This window comes from Peromyscus californicus, unplaced genomic scaffold (genome assembly GCF_007827085.1).
Source record: "Peromyscus californicus insignis strain IS unplaced genomic scaffold, ASM782708v3 Scaffold_8__1_contigs__length_139910024, whole genome shotgun sequence".
In the NCBI taxonomy this organism is placed as follows: Eukaryota; Metazoa; Chordata; class Mammalia; order Rodentia; family Cricetidae; genus Peromyscus; species Peromyscus californicus.
In genome coordinates this window covers 87,312,913-87,332,839 of record NW_026294606.1, presented here as the reverse complement: position 1 = coordinate 87,332,839, position 19,927 = coordinate 87,312,913, and the positions used below count along the sequence as shown (strand labels likewise).

General features: G+C 49.0%; 2 protein-coding genes across 3 annotated transcripts in view; one reads left to right on the top strand and one right to left on the bottom strand.

The window, feature by feature from the left end:
- Window positions 1-25: 25 nt before the first annotated feature.
- Window positions 26-14,756, top strand: Znf276 (zinc finger protein 276). Its single transcript, XM_052727327.1, has 11 exons — window positions 26-682; window positions 1,584-1,887; window positions 2,158-2,207; window positions 2,296-2,742; window positions 4,149-4,227; window positions 5,334-5,417; window positions 11,178-11,288; window positions 11,357-11,432; window positions 11,756-11,873; window positions 13,928-14,027; window positions 14,099-14,756. The coding sequence occupies exons 1-11, from the start codon at window positions 478-480 to the stop codon at window positions 14,367-14,369; spliced, it is 1,845 nt and encodes a 614-aa protein (XP_052583287.1). The 5' UTR covers window positions 26-477; the 3' UTR covers window positions 14,370-14,756.
- A 24-nt stretch (window positions 14,757-14,780) lies between these two features.
- Fanca (FA complementation group A) overlaps window positions 14,781-19,927 on the bottom strand; it is a 63,408-nt gene continuing 58,261 nt past the window's right edge. Inside the window, exons 36-43 of one of the 2 annotated variants that reach the window (XM_052727323.1) lie at window positions 19,013-19,122; window positions 17,951-18,086; window positions 16,800-16,862; window positions 16,302-16,407; window positions 15,677-15,749; window positions 15,303-15,471; window positions 15,103-15,195; window positions 14,781-14,895 (exon numbers count right to left, since the gene is read on the bottom strand). In XM_052727323.1, coding sequence (XP_052583283.1) covers window positions 14,788-14,895; window positions 15,103-15,195; window positions 15,303-15,471; window positions 15,677-15,749; window positions 16,302-16,407; window positions 16,800-16,862; window positions 17,951-18,086; window positions 19,013-19,122 — 858 coding nt within the window. In that variant the 3' untranslated portion in view covers window positions 14,781-14,787. The other variant, XM_052727324.1, reaches the window with a different exon arrangement.

Below are 19,927 nucleotides of genomic sequence, written 5' to 3'. Positions count from 1 at the left end.
CCCAGACACACTTCCGCCTGCCCCGCCCCGCCGCGCAGACCTAGGTTTAGAGCTTAGAAGGGGCCGGCTGGGTCTTGTCAGCTATTCGGAGCGTACTTGCTCCGAGTCTCGACGAGAAGACTGGTGGAAAGAACCTCGTTTTGCGGTTTTCTGTTAAGTGCCACAGCTCGTGCCCGAGTCCGGGGTAGTTTACCCTCCCGGCTGCCCCTCCTTCATGGGCCTGTCGAGAGTTCTGAGCGACCCTAGGAACTCTGGGCTCTCGACACAACAGCGGCCACTGTCGCTCCCGGGCCGCTCCTCACTTCGCTCCACCCCTCGCTTCGGCCCTCTCAGATCGCGGTGAAGCGAGCGGAGCCGAGGAGCCGGGCGGAGTGCAGCCGAACCGTACTGAGTAAGAGGAGTCGAGTCCAGTCAAGCAGAACCCGGTGGGCCGGGCCAGACCGAAGAGCACGGAGCAGGGATCAGGCGGCCGCCACCATGAAGCGGGACCGGCTCGGCCGCTTCCTGTCGCCTGGGACGGCTCGGCAGCGCGGGAGTTCGGGCGGCAGCTGTGGAAGCGGTCGCACTCGGGGCCGCCCTTCTCGCACCGGCGGAGCGAGCGCTGACGGGGCGGCGGCGCCACTCAGCTGGGGCTCGACGCGCTCTTGCGCGGACACAGGCGAGGACGGTACAGACGAGGCAGGTGGGTTCCGGGCGTCCTCGGGCCCTGATGGGAGCCTAGCGATTCTGAGAGCAAACCAGGCCTTCTAGTTCCGGAGGGCCTGGGTTCTCTCACTTCTCCTGCAATGACTTTTGGCCAGACAGCGGATCTTTTCCTGCCCTGTGTCGCTGCTGTTTAGTACTTAAGATTTGAAGTCACACAGGTGTGACTTTCAGGTCAGTTCTTTGTGCTATGTACTCTTAGGGTAATTGCTTAACTTCTCTGAATCCCAGTTTCTTGTTGGTTAAAACAGACCCACAACCTGCGATGAGAACTAAGCTCCCTGTCTGGCTGAGAGTTCGTGTATAAGCAGCAGCGGTTAGGGCAACAGCATCAGTGTGCATCACATTTGTGTAGTGCTCTTCAACCATTCGAGAGTGACTTTTCTGTGCATGCTGTCCTTAGTCCTTGGGGCAGGCAATGAGGTGGTGGCATTGTCCATATTCTGCAGACAGGACACCTATGGAAGGACAGTCAGTGAGTTTCTTGCGGCACAGCTGGGGCACATTTTCAGGATCAGGGTGTGTGAGCAAAAGTTAGGTTTCATCCTCACTGGAGGCACCTGGGGTTCGTTGAAAGGAGCTGGGCACAGTGGCATATGCCTGGCATCCCAGCCCTTAGAAGGCTGAGGGAGAGGATTATGAGCCCCAGCCTGGGCTACACAGTGAGACCTCAGCTCAAAAAAAATTTGAAAGATTTCTTGACAGTATCCCTTCAAAAGTTGAATGTTCAGTGAGGAAGGCCAGCTTCTGAGCCCTGCTGTTAGTGTGTTGGGAAGCCCAGGGAGGGCATTGCTCTGCTTTCGGTGCCGGGAGGCTAGTGGGAGGTGTGCTCCTCACATTGGGAGTTCCTTACTTACTGTCACGTTTGCTTCTTTGCTCAGGAACAGGCCGAACTTTTGCCATGGGGCACTGTCGTCTCTGCCACGGGAAGTTTTCCTCACGGAGCCTCCGCAGTATCTCTGACAGAGTGCCTGGGGAGACCTCAGAGAGACTGTCCCCAGGGGAGCGTGTCTTCATTAGGGACTTCCAACGTCTGCTGGGTGTTGCTGTGCACCAGGACCCAGCCCTGCCTCCGTTTGTCTGCAAGAACTGCTACACCCAATTCTATCAGTGCCACAGCCTCCTCAGGTCCTTCTTACAGAGAGTCAATGTCTCCCCAGCTGGCCAGCGGAAGCCTTGTACAAAGTAGGCCCTTGTCGGATTTCTTGGGACCTTCAGGGGTCATCACCATGTGTCCTGGGTGTTGGTTTAGGGCAGTGGCTTGTGGGGTGGACAAAAGCCAGTATCAGTCTCTCATGGTGCTACAGTGAGGTGCTGTGGTGGCAAGGTTTGCAGAGGTTTGAGGGTGAAGAGCTATCAATAGAAGAGAGGGGACAGGGCTGCTAGTGGAGGGTTCCTGGGGAGGTTTGTGACCTTGGGAGGCTCCTAAACTGTGGCCACACTGATGCTTTGCAGGGTTGGTGGTGTTCAGCCTCCCACAGTGGCCGAGGAGGGAACATGTATGGGTGAGTGCTGTTCATGCCAGGGTGGGCATTCCAGGTTGGGCCTAGTGTTGGCCACCGTGAGACTGACATCTCTGTTGACTCTCCTCAGCTGATGTGATCACCTCGACCTCTCGGTGTCTGCACAGCCTGGTGGGCTGGGTACATGAGCATGCAGCCAACTGTGGGGCTCTGCCCAGCCTTCAGAGGACACTGTCCTCTGAGTACTGTGGCATCATCCAGGCTGTGTGGGGCTGCGACCGGGGCCATGACTTCACCATGGACACAGACTCCAGCTGCAGAGCTCTCTTTTTGGACAGTGCATTAGCAGTGAAATGGGCATGGGCCAAGGAGATCTCACCACGGCTGGCCCAGCACTCAGAGTTAAACCCCACTGGGGCTGCCTCTCAGCTCTGCCAGACCAGAGAAAGCCAAGTTGGATCTGAGACCAAGACACTACCCAATGTGGATGTGGCCCTGTTGCACTCACATGGAGACTCTGTGGGACCTGGGATAGGCCCCTATACTCAGCCAAACTTGGCTCCCAGTGAGGCCCCAGGTAAGCAGTACCTGTGGCTTATGCTAGAACAGGATTCAGTATCCTGTCCAAGGTTGTCTTCTGCAGAAAGTGGATGTCTGTACTGTTTGGGAGTAGGCCAGGGTATAGCAGAGGAAGCTGGTAGGAGAAGATGGGGGGTCCAGCCTCAGTGCTTTCCCGTGGGAACTGTGGCTGTTTCAGTGCTTAAGAATAGGATGGCCCTACCAGCCTGCCTTGACTTCTTGTTCCTTCACAAGCAGGCCTCTGATTCAACAGTTTCTGTAATGACACGCTCATCTGGCATCCGGTCTTCCTCTAAGCCTGTCCTTAGCCCACAGGGTACTGGTTGTTCTTGTAGGCTGAGGGGACTGAGGGGGAGAGAAGAATGGGGTTATTGTCTGCAGGACATGGAGGCAGACAATGAGGCTGCTACTTTACCATAGTGTGGGCCAGTGTGGTAGCCTCTTCTGTTGACTGGCCCCTCTGTGGGGCTTGGACCCCACCCACACGTGCTGTGGGTTGGGTGCAGCTATTCCTAGGCATCGTGTTGGCAGAGTTGGAGCCAGCTTCCTGTCTGCCTCTTGCCTTCATATATTGGTTTTTATGGCCACTTACGGGTGCTTAGCTGGTTCCCACCTACAAATCCACATTGGGGCTCTTTGAAAACGCAGGAAAGAGGGCTGCCGAGCATAGTGGCACACACCTTTAATCCCAGCACTTGGGAAGGCACAGGCAGGCAGATTTCTGTGAGTTTGAAGCCCGCCAGGTCTACATAGAGTTCCAGGACAGAGCCAAGGCTACATAGAGAGACCCTGTCTCAAAAAAGGCAGGAGGGTTGAAGAGATGGCTTAGCAGTTAAGAGCACTCGTTGCTCTTGCAAAAGACCTGGGTTCAATTCCCAGCACCAACATAACTCCAGTTCCCGGGGTCTGAGGCCCTCTTCTGGCCTCTGCTGGCACCAGGCATATACACAGGCAAGACAGTCTTATACATTAAAAAAAAAAATGCAGGCACCCCTGTGGTTCAGCTAGAGACAAAACAGAGATGAACTCCAAGCAAGGCCCTCGGAGGACGTCACAGACATCTTAGAATGTGATCTTAGAATGCTTGGCTTTATAAGATGTATGTACACCTCTTTTGATAACAGTAGCCTTTAAACTGTCATAAACTATCCAGAGTGGGCTTATTTTCACCTAGAACAATAACCTGAATCCGAGAAGGGTTGGCTTGCTGATATGGAGCCTCCTGTTCCATTGGACAGAGACTGGCATAGTGAGTGTGGGGGTGAGAATGGAGGAAACTGAGGGCACAGGCCTTCTGGCCCTCATAAGGAAGGCTGTGTCCTTAGACAGGGACAGTGCCTCCTTACAGGTGAGGCCCTTTCTGTGCGCAGTGGTAGTAACCAGAGCCTGTTCTTTGTTTCCCAGGGCAACTGGGTGAGACGCAGGTTCCCTCTTCAACCTCGGATGATCGGGTAAAAGACGAGTTCAGTGACCTTTCTGAGGGGTGAGAGAAGAGTGGGTTTAAAAAGCCTAAAATTTCTCCTTCAGAAATAGACTCAGCCTCCCTAGAGCTGCTACCCTTGGCTGCCATGTTTGCCTGCCCTCCTCAGAGGTGGGGAGGAGAGGAGTGGCCAGGGGAGTGCTGAGGCCTCTGGCTCCTGACTTGGCTTTCTGGTCTCAGAGGCACCCAGATGAAGAGTACTGCAGGGAAACAAAGTTCCTATTCTAACCCAAAGCGTTCTGGGATTGCCTCCTTTAAGTTGCTCCAGGGTTGGTCCTTTCCGGTTACCTGTCTGCTGCTTCTTTAAAGGCCTTGGCTTGTGCCAGCTCCAGGTGTCGCTAGAACAGAGGATGCTAGATTCAGGCCCTTTGGATAGAGATGTTGAGACCTGGAGTTGAAGCCCTGTGTAGGGTGAGGAGAGGACGGGCCTCCCTAGGAAGGGGCGTACCAGGGTTTGTTAGCTCTGAGCTGAGAACCACTCAGTTGGTGTTTACCTCTTCTGTCCTGCTCCATGGCTTAGACTGGGGTGCAGATGCACCATCATCCAAATAGGGAGGGGCAAACTAAATTTTGGTTCAACTCTTGTGAGGACCAGGTGTATCTCTGGGCTGTTAGACAGCCGGTAGCCTCAGGCCTAACCCCATCCAGATAGCTGGTGGCCTGTGGAGAACACCGTGGGCCGGTTAGACTGCCTGTTTGCTGCTCAACACAGGCTAGTGATTCATGGTTTAGGGTGAAGGCCATAACCATTTGTTGTTGTTGTTGTTGTGAACTTTGAAAAGGCTAACAGCTTGCCTGTGTTCACAGTTGATGGTTGAAACAGTTCCTTTCTGAATCTGCCTTTAAGTCTTCACACTCCCAGGCTGTAAATAAATAAGCTGTTGTAGAGTTTGGGGTGCTGGTATTAGCAGAGAGAGGCTTACAGCGGGGAGGATTGCTATCTTGTTTGGTTTGAGGGAGTCTGGCTCGTCCTTCCTGTCAGGACATAGACTAGATGTTCAGAAGCAAAGCCTGGGCTATGGGGGCTGTAGCACCTAAAGACAGGAGGTCATGTTGGGCTGTTGTTCACCCGGGTCAGTGCTTTGCTGACGGCTCTCTCACTTTCCTAGAGACTTCCTGAGTGAAGATGAGAATGAGAAGAAGCAAAACCCACAGTCCTCGGATGAGTCCTTTGAGCCTTACCCAGAAAAGAAGTAAGAGTATAGCCCTGTCTAAGCATATGACGTCTAGAGTGATGTTGTACAGGTTAGCCTGGGTGCACATGGGAGTCATGAGTGTTTAAAAATGGGATATGGAGGCCCATACTGGCCTCAGTCCTTTCCTTTGGCCCCATCTCCCAAGTCCAGTGAACATGGCAGCTTCTTTTTTTCTTTTTATTACACTTAATATATTTATTCGTGTGTGTGTGTGTGTGTGTGTGTGTGTGTGTGTGTGTGTGTGTGTGTGCGCGCGCGCGCATGCATTGCACATGGGGAAGTCAGAGGACCACTTCCACTGGTTCTGGGTATCAAACTCAGGTTGTTAGGCTCTGTGGCAGGTGCCTTTCATCTGCGGAGCCAGCTCATGGCTTCTAAATGAACCAGGAGGTCTGTTTGAAAGGCCAGGTGAGCAACCGAATATAATAGGATTCCCCTTGACCTTTGGCCACTCTTTTTGGTGGGTTGGGGACCTGGTGTATCACAAATGTGTATCACAAGGCAGCAGGCAGCCCTATTGGTAAGACACAGCCCCATTGTAGGGAGTACCTTAGTGGTTCTTTTCCAGTCCTGTTCCTAGTGTGTCCCTTAGCATCTTGCTGGCCCTGCTCTAACTGTTCCTTTTGATCCAGGATCAGGCCTCTTCTCAAGTCCAGGAACTTAGCCTTGTGACCATTTTCAAGTCAGCCCTTGGCTCTGATTTCTTTGTCCATTCTTTGTTAAGCCTCTTGTGTGGCTTTCCCCTTTCTTTCTCCAAACAAACATAGGATTCTAACAAGGAGAGACAGAGCTAGTTTTTACATAGGTCTCTTTCTTCTTAGCCCTGTGCCAAGAAAACCCGCACACCCAATAACTAGTTAGTGACTGCCTCATTGTCATAGTGCTCTGAGAATTTCACAGTTCAGAGTGGAAATCCAAAGAGCAGCTCTGGGTGCCACACTATCAGCTAAGAACACCCTACAAAAAGACTGAGAATTTCTTTTTTTTTTTTAAATGTAAGTTCTAATATTCCTTATGGGAAGAGAAAGAGAAACAAAAGGAGAGCAGAGATCAGAATGGGGAGATCGGAATCAGAATACAATACCAAGCCACATGGCCTCAGCAAGCCTCACAGGACAGAGAGCTGTCTGGGGACCAACAGGGAATAGCCCCAGGAAAGCATGGCCAGAGTGCAGGCTCTGCTGCCACCAGGAAGCCCTGTTCCCTTTCCATTGACCTCCACGTCCAGCTACTTTTATAGGTAGTTTGGAGGGTTAGTGGGTTTCATTTTCAGAAGATGGGGGAAGTGGTTGTTCTGCTGAGCCCCTGCTGCTGAGATGTGAACAGCATGCTCTACTGTGTACTTGTCTCACTAAAACTTGAAGATAATATGCTTTGGGTGGGACACATGAGATACATTTGAAGATACCTTTAGTAAAATGAACTATTTTAGTGAGAACTGTACTTTGCCTGAATGCTTCTTTGTTTTCAGACATAGTGAGGCACAGCTGAGGATTTTTTTTTCCCCCCCAAGACAGGGTTTCTTTTTCTTTCTTTTTTGGTGAAAGGGTTTCTCTGTATAACAGTCCTGGACCAGGCTGGCCTTGAACTCACTGAAATCTGCCTATCCCTGCTTCCCAAGTGCTGGGATTAAAGGCATGCGCTACCACTGCCTGGCCGAGGCAGGGTTTCTCTGTATAGTCCCTACTGTCCTGGAACTTGCAGTGTAGACCAGGATAGCCTTGAACTCAGAGATTCACCTGCCTTTGGGATTAAATGCATGTACTACTTCTGCCTGGCTTCAGCTTGGGGTTTTAAAAATAGTTTTTATGTGTATATGTGTGTGCCTGAGTTCACGTATGTGTACCAAGTGCATGCAGAGCCCTTGGAGGTCAGAAGAGGGCATCAGATTTCCTGGAACTGGAATTATAGATAGTTGTGAGCTGCCACGTAGGTAGGTGCTAGGAACTAAACCTGGGACCTTTACAAGAGCATCAAGTGCTTAGCAACCTCTCAACCATCTCTCCAGCCCCACCCACAGCTGAGGACTTTTGAAAACAGGGCGTCGAGAAACCCTTGGTCTCTGTGCCTATTCACATATTCGCCTCTTCAGCCTTTTCTTTTAGCCTTGAGTTCTGACTGGCTGGGTAATCATCCTGAGTGAGTAACAGCTTCAGGAATGGACTGGTCAGAACACTGTGATTCAAAGCAGAGAGCACCTGAGCTTAGACAGGGCAGTCAGATAGAATTGGAAGTATTTACCTATGGCACATATGGTACAGACTCTAAACACAAGTAGTCTAGTGTGCAAGGGACTCACTGACTGAAAAGGCTATCTCACTCAGCCAGGAGATAGGTGTGGAGGGGGACACTGGACAGTTATCACACAGGGAGAGGCAGAATAGCCTATATGTTGCAGGCTAGTGATTTATTTTTATTTTTATTTTTTTTTTTTTTTTGGTGTTTGAGATCCTATCATACTATATATAGCTCCGGCTGATCTAGAATTTCCTATGTAACTCAAGCAGGACTTGAAATTCTGATCCTTTCTACCCCAGCTTCCTGAGAGCTATGGTGTATGCCACCATAGGGGGGCCTGCCCCCACTTTTTCCCCCAGGGTACTCTTGAGCAGGGAGAAATGAGGAATATGTAGATAGAAGTATAGAGTAGAGACAGTTAGAAACATAGGATAGCCTCAGGAGAGTCTGGGTCAAAACCCACCAGCCCCTTCTGTCTCTGCTAAAGGGCTTCTAAAGGAATGCCAAGGGGTGGAGCAAAAGACCTCCCCCAGCACAGCCAAGTGCAGACCATCCCAAGCACCTGGTGACCATACACATGGTCAAGCCATCCCTAATGCAGCCCTGCTGTGTAAAGCAAGCTCAGCTCTAACTAGGAAACCTTTGTGGGCTCCCACATCTGTGTAGCTGACAGTGACCTTGAACCTGACCCCCCAGGTGCTAAGGTGGAGTCTGTGTAGCCCTGGCTGGCCCATAACTTTTTGTGTAGATCAGGATGGCCTAAAACTCAGAGCCATGTGCCTTTGTTTTCTGAGTGTTGAGATTAAAGTGTGTACCATTATGCCTGGCCTTAATTTTTAAAAATTAACCATTTGTTTTAATTATTTTTTAAAGGTTTATTTAGTTTTATGTATATGGGTGTTTTGCATGCATGAGTATCTGTATGCCACGTGAATGCAGTGCCCTAAGAGATCCAAAGAGGGTGTTGGATCCCTGGAACTGGATTTACCGATAGTTGTTAGGTGCCATGTGGGTACTGGGAATTGAACCTGGGTCCTCTGCAAGAGCAACAGCAAGTATCTTAACCACTGAGCCATCTTTAGTATCAGGACAGCTTAGACTACATGAGATCCTGCCACAAGCACCAACAAAAACCTTGTTTGGTTCATCACTGTCTCCAAAAGTTCTATGTTGAATTTTAGTTGGGTCTTTCTATTTCTGCCTCCCAAAAAAAGGTCACTTGCATTTTTATTTATTTATTTTTGCCATCCTGGAAATTGAACCCAGGGCCTTGCATATGCTCAGTAAACAATGAGCTGTACTTTCCAGCCTTCTGTTTTTATTTTATTTTATTTTTTAGTTTTTGAGATAGGGTCTTGCTTTTTTGTTGGTTTGTTTTTCAAGACAGGGTTTCTCTGTGTAACATCCTGGGCTGTCCTTGAACTCACTCTGTAGATCTGCTTGCCTCTGCCTCCCGAGTTCTGGGATTAAAGGTGTGTGCTTCTTTGCTCAGGCAGGTTTGAACTTGTGATCGTCCTGCCTCATCCTTCCATACTGGAATTATGAGCATGTGTTACCACAACCAGCTTCCATTCTGATTCTGACAGAGATTTCAGTGAATCTGTAGATTGCTTGGGTGGACTGTATTGGAATTGTTTGGCCATTGTATTATGGTTCTGTAAAGGAACAGAATGAATATATACTAAAAGGAGATAGATTAGATTGGCTTACATGATACAGTCTGAGTAGTCTAACAATGGCTGTCTTATACTGGAGAGGCCGAGAACTGAACAGTTGCCCAGTCCTAACCTGGTGTTGAAGGCCTGGAGGATTCCTGGATAGCCACTAGTCTTCAGTTCATGGTGGAAGCCTGAAGAAGCTGGGTTCTGGTATCAGCAAAGGAATGCAGCAATAGTAGAATAGATGAACTTGCTACCTACATTTAGGGTGGGTTTTCCCACTTCAGATAACCCCATCTAGAAAATCCCTCACAGATGTGCCCACAGGTTTACTTTTTGATTCCAGATCTAAGCAGGCTGACAGCCAAGCACCCCCCTCCACCCTCTCACCCCTGTGCCCTGAGACAGGGTTCCTGTGTAGCCCTAGCTGGCCTGGAACTTGTACTGTAGACCAGGCTGGCCTCTGCCACCTGAGTGCTGGGATTAAAGGTGTGTGCCCCCACCGCTGGGCAGTCAGCCATCTTTTACCATTAGGAGTGTATAGGAGAGGGAGAGGGAGAGAAAGCATCTTGATAGGTATCTCAGGCTGGCCTTGAGCTCATGATTCTTTTGTTTCTATCTCCTGGGATGCTGTGATTATAGGTAAGTGACACCACATCCCATATATATTAGTTCTTTTTGTTTTGTTTTGCTTTTTGGTTTCTCTGTGTTGCCCCAGCTGTCCTGGAACTCACTCTGTAGACCAGGCTGGCACTCAAATTAGTTCTTATCCATAAACACAAAATTGTCTTTCCAATTACTGTCTTTAAGAGTTATATGGGGTTGGGGATTTAGCTCAGTGGGTAGAACGCTTGCCTAGCAAGCGCAAGGCCCTGGGTTTGGTCCTCAGCTATCAAGTCTGTAATTCTAATTCCAGAGGATCTGACACCCTCTTCTGGCCTCCACAGGCAATGTACAGCATAGATGTACATGCATGTAAAATACCCATACATATAAAATAAAAATAAATCTAAAAAATACATTTGAGGGTGGATGAAATCTAGGACCTTGTGCATATTGGACAGCTGCTTTACAGTTGAGCTACACTTCCCACTCAGAAATTGGTGAGTTTTTTAATGGTGGCTTGTTTTGAGAAGAGGTCTTGGTGTGTTGTCTGGGCTATAATCCAGTTTGCGGCTCAAGCCATGCTTGTGTCGTCCCTAAGCAGCTGGGATGTCGGGTATGCACCATCATGCTGGCCTTTTAGCTTCTGTTGGGTTGTTTTTTGGGACGGGGTTTCTCTGTGTAGCCCTGGCTTCCTGGAACTCACTCTGTAGACCAGGCTGGCCTGGAACCCACAGAGATCTGCCTGCCTCTGCCTCCTGAGTGCTGGGATTAAAGGCACGCGCCACCACCACCTGGCCTATCCTTTTGGATGCTATTGAACATGAATTGTTTTCTTAGTTTTCTTTTTGAACTACTTGTTGTTAGTGTATGAAATATAACTACATTTGGGACTAAAGATATGCCCCAGGCTGCTGGTTGCCTGACAGAATCTCAAATCCAGTGGTTGGGAATGCTGAACCCCTTTCTAACATTTGATCATCTGGTAACATGACTGACACTTAGAATTCTCTACCATTTTCCATATCTCCATCTCTCGATTTGGGTTCTGAGCACACAACTTGAATTCTGAAACTGCATTACGTGATAGTGTGTGTGTTCCATGCTACCCTCTGTTCTGCACGCCCTCCCAAGGGTTGTCCTGACTGGTGACTAATGGTAGATGAGACCTCGAAGAAAACTGGACACGCAGGAAGAGACAAGAACCATTGGCAGACAGAGATAAACGTGACTAGACGGTGTTCTTTACCCCTTCTAGGGTCTCTGGTAAGAAGAGCGAAAGCAAAGAAGCCAAGAAGGCTGAAGAGCCCAAAGTCAGGAAGAAGCCTGGGCCCAAGCCTGGCTGGAAGAAAAAGCTCCGATGTGAGAGGTAAGCAGGCTGCAGTGTGGGGCATTTGCATATTGGGTCAGCACCTCCACGTGTGCTTTGCCTTACAGGGAGGAGCTGCCCACCATCTATAAGTGTCCTTACCAGGGCTGCACAGCTGTATACCGTGGGGCTGATGGCATGAAGGTAAGGAATGGGCATCACATCACCTTCAGTAAGGGTTGCTTTCAGCTCTGGGTTGTGCTTGACTGAGTTGTCCTGGGTGTTAGCATGAACCTGCTGAAGCAACAGGTATTTGTGTAAAGCCAAGTACAAACTTCCCAAGGGCTCATAGGATCCTAGTGGATGTGGAGTCAGCCCCTTGCTCTAAAACCAGTGGTACAGGGTAGGAAGTAGTTGTCTCTTTCCAGTAGTCAGTTGTTACATGCTGAGATCACTACACAGCATCTCCTGGGAGGCAGGATGTGCCCAGATTAAACACCTGGGTCTCTTATCCCTTCTTCCTCTAGAAGCACATTAAGGAGCACCATGAGGAGGTCCGGGAGAGGCCCTGCCCACATCCTGGCTGCAACAAGGTATTCATGATCGACCGATACCTGCAGCGACATGTGAAGCTCATCCACACAGGTATCTGCCTCAGGCTGTGCCTTGTGAGCTCTGGTTTGGCTGTCAGTGGATTTCAGGTGCACAGAGGGACACACACCCCCTAGAAGCAGGTAGTGCCCAAGTGGCTCACAAAGCTTGATATCAGCTACTTCTGTGTCACATGGGTATTCTGAATCGTCTGTTGCATTCCTGAGGGAGGCAATTTTTCTCCCCTGCAAGGTTTGAGCAACTTCTCAGAATTAATAGCATAGAAACTCTGGTACTTCTGTGAACTCACCACCTTTAAAAATTAACACTAGAGGGCTGGAGAGATGGCTCAGTTGTTAAGTGCACTGGCTGCCCTTCCAGATAGACCTGGGTTCAATTCCTAACAACCACATGGCAGATCACCTGTCTGTAACGCAGTTCCAGGGAATCTGACATGCTCACACCAATGTACATAAAATAAAAACTAAGTAAATTTAAAAAAAATTAACACTAGAGTACCAGGTGGTGGTGGTGGTGCATGCCTTTAATCCCAGCACTCGGGAGGCAGAGGCAGGCAGATCTCTGGGAGTTTCAGGACAGCCAGGGCTACATAGAGAAACCCTGTCTCAAAAAAAAACCCAACCCAAACAAACAAAAACTAGAGGTGACTGGAGTTTATCTCCTTAGGACCCATATGGTGGAAGAACTGACTCTTGCAGTCTGCCTTCTGACCTCCATACACCTGCTACGGCATGTGCACACCACCCCCAAATTTTAAAATGTAGAAAAAATTAACTTATTCAGGTAGATTTGTTACATTTTTCTGAGGTTTACAAATGACAGATCTTTTTATATCAGCATTTGTGCATTTTATTGTTGGATTATATATTTGGTTTTATGATGAAACCCAGCTGTGTGTCCACTTTCTAATCTCTACTCCTTGGTAAGCATTTGGGCATGTGTCTCCTGATAGAATAACTTCCTTTGTTCTAGATCTTCAAGCTCTCTAGCTAGGCACTAGTGGACACAGGAGCAGCTTTCTAAAGAGGTGAAACACTATAGACTCATATAGTTCAGCTTACAAGTCACAGGTAGTTTATAGCTGTGTAGGCAGCATGGGTTGGAACAAGTAGAACTAGCAGTATAGTACTGTTATGGCCATAGTTGAAAAAAGGAAAAAAAGTACTTGTGCACATGGCATACACGTGGAGTTCAGAAGACAGTTTGTAGAAATAGGTTCTCTCCTACCATGTGGGATCTGGGATTGAATTCAGGTCATCAATCTTGGTGGCAAGAGACTTTACCTGCTGAGCCTTCTCAATGGTCTTTGGTTTGTTTGTAACAGAGTTTCATGTAGTTCAGGCTGGCCTCACATTTGATATACGGCAGAGGATGATCTTGTTGAGCACTGAGATTGTGATGTACATGTGATGTGGCTAAGTTTCCAAGTGTATTGAACCATTTTAACTTCCACCAGTGATCTTATCTCCATTGTTTAGATCTCTACTTTGGGATGACTTCTAGAGAGTACTTTCTCTAGAGGTCTGTGCCCCCAAAGGCCATTTCTTTTATTTTGGAAAAGGAGCTTCAGGCTGGACATGGTAGTGCACATATTTCTTTATGAATCCTCTATGTGGGCCACCAGGGCTACACAGTGAAATGATCTCTCTAAAACAAACAAGCCTGGCAGTGGTGGTGCACACCTATAATCCCAACACTCGGGAGACAGAGTCAGGTGGATCTTTGTGAGTTCAAGGCCAACCTGGTCTACAGAACAAGTTTCAGGACAGCCAAGGCTACACAGAGAAACCCTTGTCTTGAAAAACCAAAAAAACAAACAAGCTTCAAATGCACACAATTTCTGTGGCAAAAACCTAGCCATATAACAGTGCTTTAAGGAATTTATAAATCTTTATTAACAAACTGCTTGGTCTTAGAAACATTTATTAGTGAAGTTTTTTGTATCAGAATTATCTTTCATTTTAAATAATAATGGTTCTCAAAGATCCTTGCTTGGGCACATCCTTGTGTTATATAAAGCAGTAATAACTGTCACCCATCTTGGAGCAGATTTGAGATTGGTGCTCACAACCCCTCTGGTCTTGCAGAGGTACGCAATTACATCTGTGACGAATGTGGGCAGACCTTCAAGCAGCGGAAGCACCTTCTTGTCCACCAGATGCGTCACTCAGGAGCCAAGCCACTGCAGTAAGTGTGGGCTGGGCACTTCCTATGACTGGGACAAGGCACAGCTTACTTCACCTGCCTCTGCCCCCCAGGTGTGAGGTCTGTGGGTTCCAGTGCAGGCAACGAGCATCCCTCAAGTACCACATGACCAAACACAAAGCAGAGACTGAGCTGGACTTCGCCTGTGACCAGTGCGGCCGGCGGTTTGAAAAGGCCCACAATCTCAACGTGCATATGTCCATGGTACATCCTCTGACCCAGACCCAGGACAAAGCCCTGCCTTTGGAAGCAGAGCCCCCACCTGGGCCCCTGAGCCTCTCTGGGACCATGGAGGGTCAAGCTGTGAAGCCTGAGCCTACCTGAGAACTGCAGGTGGAACACTGGGCATGTTGAGTCGATTGAACTCAGCAGGTGTGATGTGAGGTTTAAAGACATTCATGTTCCTCACTGCCCTACTGGCATAGTTCTGCCTGCTCTGTGGACCCCATGCTGCACTCCACCTCACATATCCAGCAGCCTTATGTTGGAGGGCACCTCTCTCAGGGTGAGGGAGGTGGGCTTGGTGTGTACTTCAACCTGCTGTGGTACCAGCAGTTTATTTTCCTATGGACAGTGAGCAATTTAAAGCCAGACACAAATTATGAATAATTAATTTTTTTCCTAACTAGAGCAATCAAGGAGATTTGTAATCTACTTTCTAGTGTAACAAGAGCTCCATGTTATGCTTGCAATAAATTATTCACAAAGGTGCCGGCCGGCTGGTGCACTGAGGTGGGTACGGTCAGAACAGATGAGGCTCCTGGTAGAGATCAAAGCTGGGGCCGGCCTGCTGCCTTTGCAGGAGGGCGTTGCTCATCTCAGGGTCATAGTCTCCTCGACCAGCCAGCAGCTACGAGAAAATACACTGCTTAGTGCCCACAGCCTCTCAGGAGAGCCGAGTAAGTTGGGTGCAGATCAAGAACTAGTGGACACTTGAGTTGTGCTGCCAGTCTGAGGGGTGTGTGTGTGCGCAAAACCATCTCAAGTGTCACGGGCTATAACTTCTCATTGTACCTAAGTTGTGAAGTCAGCCCGAGGATTTCTCTGGGTTTGTTACCTCTGTCATATTGGAGAGGCTCTGTTTTGGGCACTGAGGTATTAGCTGCAGCAGAAAAATACGTGCTTCTGTTATCAGTTGTACAGGGCTACCCTAGAACAGAAACAGGAAGTTGTGGGTCAGGCACATTGAACTGGTACTAGCAGATCTCACCGGCTGTTCCTAAGGAATGGTTGCCTCACAGGCTGCGGGGAGCTTACCTGGAGCAAGGAGTGGCCTTGGAACTTTAAGCTTTTGCTGGCCTGAGGTAACACAGTCCTGGTTTCCCCATCCACAAAGAGCTGCATCAGCTTGAGGTACATGTCAACAGCAACATACAGGAAAGTCTCTTCCTTGATGATGGCATCTTTACTGAAGTAGGAGAGGAGGCTGCAGGTGAAGATAAAATGGTAAAGGACGTGAAGATCCTGAGGTAAGTAGCAGTCAGCACAAAAACTACACACTTTACTTGTGGAACAAACTGACAACTTTTCCCACCCGGTGGGAGACCTGGGGAAACAAATGCCTTTTCCTTTTTGACCTTGCCGGGCACCACAAGGCTGGGCTTACTCACCACTGACTAGCAGGTAGTTACCTGTAGAAAGCAAGTGGTAGCAGCTTGGTGTGCTGATCTGGGGCCAAGTGGAGGAGGTGCCCCAGCTCGGCATCTGCAAAATTGAGGCGTTCAATCAGTTCTCTAGGTTCTTGAACCCTTGTCAATGCTGTGGGATGACTCCAAGATGTCATGTGCTCTGGGAGGGGTTTCTGACTAGCTGTGGTGACATCCAGGGGCTTGTGGTCTACACTGAGGACATCTGTTAAGAGCTGCTAGGAAAGAGGGTCCCTTTTCCCTTGGTCTGGGAAAATGGGGGTGATATGCTCAAATGGGAGAACAGAGACTAGGGGTTGAACAAGTACTCTCTCCCACTGCTCCCCTACAGTGTGCCTCTGGGTAGACCATTCCAAACCAGCAACATTGTGGACCTTTGAGTGTCCCAGTCGACTCTTCTGTTGCTTTAAATGGGTACATCCTGAATTAGTACCCAAATGAAGTAAGGTTCAACTCAGTAAGTTAAACCCATACAAGTTGACCCCAAGGCTTGCTTGTAACTGCGTGAAAGTTGTTCTGAAGAATGTCATGGTTGTCATCCATCTACGTCTGTCTCATCTTGGGTAGAGGCAGCTTTCCCGCACTACTCCAGGGACACATGGCTTCTCACCTGTCTCTGTTAACTGGAAGAGCACCAGCCAGGAAACCTTCCTTCTTTCCAAGCACATGAGGACCTCGGCACAGATGTCCATGGCTTTCAGATACTCAGCTGTGTCCTGTGGTCCACAGGAGAACTCTCAGAAGAGCTGAGTAGGGGAGAGCTAACCTTTGTGCAGGGTGGACAGGAGCCACTGTGTTCATGTGGATTCTGGGTTCAACTCTCACCATGAATGAGGCAGGTTTTTTTTAAACTCTCTCCAAGGTCTGAAACTTGTGACACAACCTTAATAAAGTCGCTGCCTTGGGCTTTCTAGATGGATATGTCCACACATACCACATGGCTGCACTAAGCTCTGGAGGAAGACAGCAAGAGGAAGCCCAAACTAGAAACAGCCCGACACCCAGAGATCTGAATTGAAGGCTGCGTGGACCTGCAGGCTACCTTGTGAGCACCTCTACCCAGCCCAGGGTTGGGGCAAGTGCCTCCTCGGCGAAAAGTCTGACTTACCTGTTGGGTCAGGTAGGGCGAGAGTAGGCTCATCAGGGAAAAGAAGAGGAGGGAGAGGAGTAGCTAGGAGGGAAACAGTTACCACATGAAAGTCACACACTGCCCCTCTAGGCGGAGGGAGACCCACGGCTACAGCTCAAGGTCTGAAGTGGATCTCAGGAGGGGAAATTCTAATGCACTGTTTTTGTAGAGACAGGGTCTCACTGTAGTCCAGGGTAGCCTCAAATTCATTCCAACAGTCTTCCTGCCTCAGTCTTCCAAGTGTGGTTGCTAGTATGAACCTCCATTCCAGGCTTTCTATCATTTGGGAGCTTATGTCGGAATAGATTATGGCTTATAGGGCCATTTAAAACAATTTTGATAACATTTTATTTTGTTGGTGCACGTATGCATGCAGAGGTCAGAGGACAACCTATGCGAGTCGGTTCTCTCCTACTGTATGGCTCTGAGGCCACTAGCATTACTTCTAATAATTCAAAAGCAATCGAAAGATGGGCTTGGAAGAATCCTTCTGGGTTTTTATATTATAATGAAACATTTGGCTCTACAATTGATCTGGATTAGTTATGAGGGCATAACATTATGAGCCAGGAGAACTTGTACGTTTAGGAGTGATGGGGTCTACAACATGGCCTACTTCCCAGCTTCCTCCTCAGATGCTGGTTCCTGTTTTCTGTGAATCCCCAAGAAATCTTGGCCTACACATGCCCTTAGTTTCCTTGGAGGTCGTGTGAGTTCTGATTAGAGGGCACTAGGTAGTTAGAGCTCTCTCTCTAGGGCCCAATGACGAAGTCCTGACTGTCCCTCCACTTAGAAGTTGGGACGGTTCCTCCTTGTACCTGTGCGGAGCACAGCTACAGCCAGTCATCATCTTTAAGTTCCCCGCAGCACAAAAGTCACACTTATGGCCACAGAAATAAGGGAGGTGCAGACGCTGGCTGGTGGCTGGTGGTTGCAGTGCAGCAAAAACAAGTCTGACCAAAACATTTCCAAAAGAAATGGAAAGCACTTTACCAGTAAACTTGAGAGGCTTACTGAAAAACTTAGCTAGTTTTACTCTGAAATAGCGACAACTCCCCCTTTAATGTTCTTCTTGGGAAGGAAAGCCATGGCATGCCTCACTAAAGACATGACTGAAAACTCGATCTCACCTCCTTTCTCTCGCCGTCTAGCCTGTTCAGATGGGTCTTGACATTTCCCTTGCTAACTTCTCTAGTTGCAAAGTGCAGTGCAGCAGCTGAGATCCAGGCCGGGCTGGGCGCCGGGGGAGCTGAGTCAGAGTGGAAACTGACACACACAAAGAAACATCACCTATCTGTCATGCCCCTGGCCACCAGACAGCTTTATGTCCAGCAAAGGGCCCCAGAGTCACTACAAATGAAGCTTGTGTCAACCGTTTGTCTACTCGGAGTACCTGGGAGGTTGGGGCCAGCCTTGTACATAAGGCAGATGATAGAGCATTCTGAGGGGTACCGTCTTAGTCCTGTCCACCTCACAATGAGATACTGGGGCCTGAGAGCTTTGAAGGAAGAGGCCATAGTACCACTGAGCTCTCGGTATTTCTTGGTTGTCCGTGTGGGCCTGTGACTGGGCTAGCCCAATCAAGTCTAACTTTATTACTAATGTGATACCTTAGTTTCTGTCAGGGTAAGTTTGGCAGATGCACTAATGCCATATAGTGTAGGAGTCAAAGGAGTAATGTGATGTCTAGAGTTAGGGTTGGTAGCAAGGCCTGCATTGTTTGCTGAGCAGGTTTTGGAGTATTCCTGACAGGGGAGGACACAGGCAGCATGGATTCAGAACTAGCTACCAGAAGAAGTCGAGAAAGATTAATGTCTTGCTGAAGCCCTCTAAGAACTCCCTAGATGCCACAGGAACTTGGTCCTCATGAAGTCAGGCCAGTCAGGACTGCCAGAAATCTGACAGGGCTCTTAGGTGAGGGAAGCCCTGAGAATCTGCTCCCTGCCCTGTCCTGTTCCCCAATGCTGCCCGCTGTGGGCCTCTGAGGCACCCTGTACAGCTAAATAAACATAAGAACAGAGTCTAGGGCCAGGATGTAGGAGAGCTGAGCTGGAATGAGACCTGAGGAAAGCAGTCCTCATGAACACCCGAGCAGCTTCCACTCAGAGGCAGTACCCCAGTCCTCAGGATGGCCATGACACAGCCTAGTCCAAGGAGCAGCTGGGCTCCCGCTTGACACTGCTTCAACTTACTTGCTAGCAAACTCGCGGGCCTCCTGTAGCCTCTGTAGCTCTCGAGGCAGTGTGTTCTGATGACATTTCCACCGACTACACAGCACTGGCTCTAGGCTTGACCACCAGAACTATGGGAAGTGAAAGATCACCAAAAAACAGATTAAGGAAGTTGTCTTTGGACTGTTATGAGAGATATGCTGTCAACATCCAGACACTTAATAGCTGACTAGCTAGGAACTCCCAAGAGTTCCACACAGCTCATGTTGTACTGCTGTGTAACTTCTATCTTTTTGGTTTTTTTTGAGACAGGGATTCTCTGTGTAGCCCTGGCTGTCCTGGAACTCATTATGTAGACCAGGCTGGCCTCGAACTCACGGAGATCCACCTGCCTCTGCCTCCCAAGTGCTGGGATTAAAGGCGTGGGCCATCATACCCAGTTCATGAGGCATTCTTATTCTCAGGGACAAGGCTTGAAGGGAGAGGACTGTATGAGGAAATACCCTGTACTGTTGGATTTGAGCTGGTTGACTCGCTCCTCAGATATGCCATGCTGAGAGCTACTGTAAACTCCACTCAAAGAGCTACAAACTGAAACGAAGCTGGCCATCGCGTGACCTGCCCATCTTCCCTCTGGTTAGAATAATGAACCAGATGGAGGCACCAGGGTACCTGGGAAACCAATCATTAACATCTGCAGATGTCGGCTGTGCTTTGGTGCACAGCAGCCAACACGAAGCCTCCAGCGTGTGGTAGCTGGTACAGGACTTCGTGAGAGGAAATAGTGGGTGGTGACAGCATGGAGAACCGACAGTGTCTTCTCCTAGGAGCCCGTGTGCTCCACCCATTTTTTATTATTGAGATTTTTCTATTCATTTTACATACCAACCACAGATTCCCCTCTCCTCCTGCTACCCTTATTTTTTTAATATATTT

Excerpts from the sequence above, each read along its gene's own strand:
- Znf276 (XM_052727327.1), top strand. The coding sequence starts at position 478 with ATGAAGCGGGACCGGCTCGGCCGCTTCCTGTCGCCTGGGACGGCTCGG. Across the intron at positions 683-1,583 it reads GGACGGTACAGACGAGGCAG|GAACAGGCCGAACTTTTGCC; the intron begins GTGGGTTCCGGG and ends TTCTTTGCTCAG. Across the intron at positions 14,028-14,098 it reads TCAGGAGCCAAGCCACTGCA|GTGTGAGGTCTGTGGGTTCC; the intron begins GTAAGTGTGGGC and ends TCTGCCCCCCAG.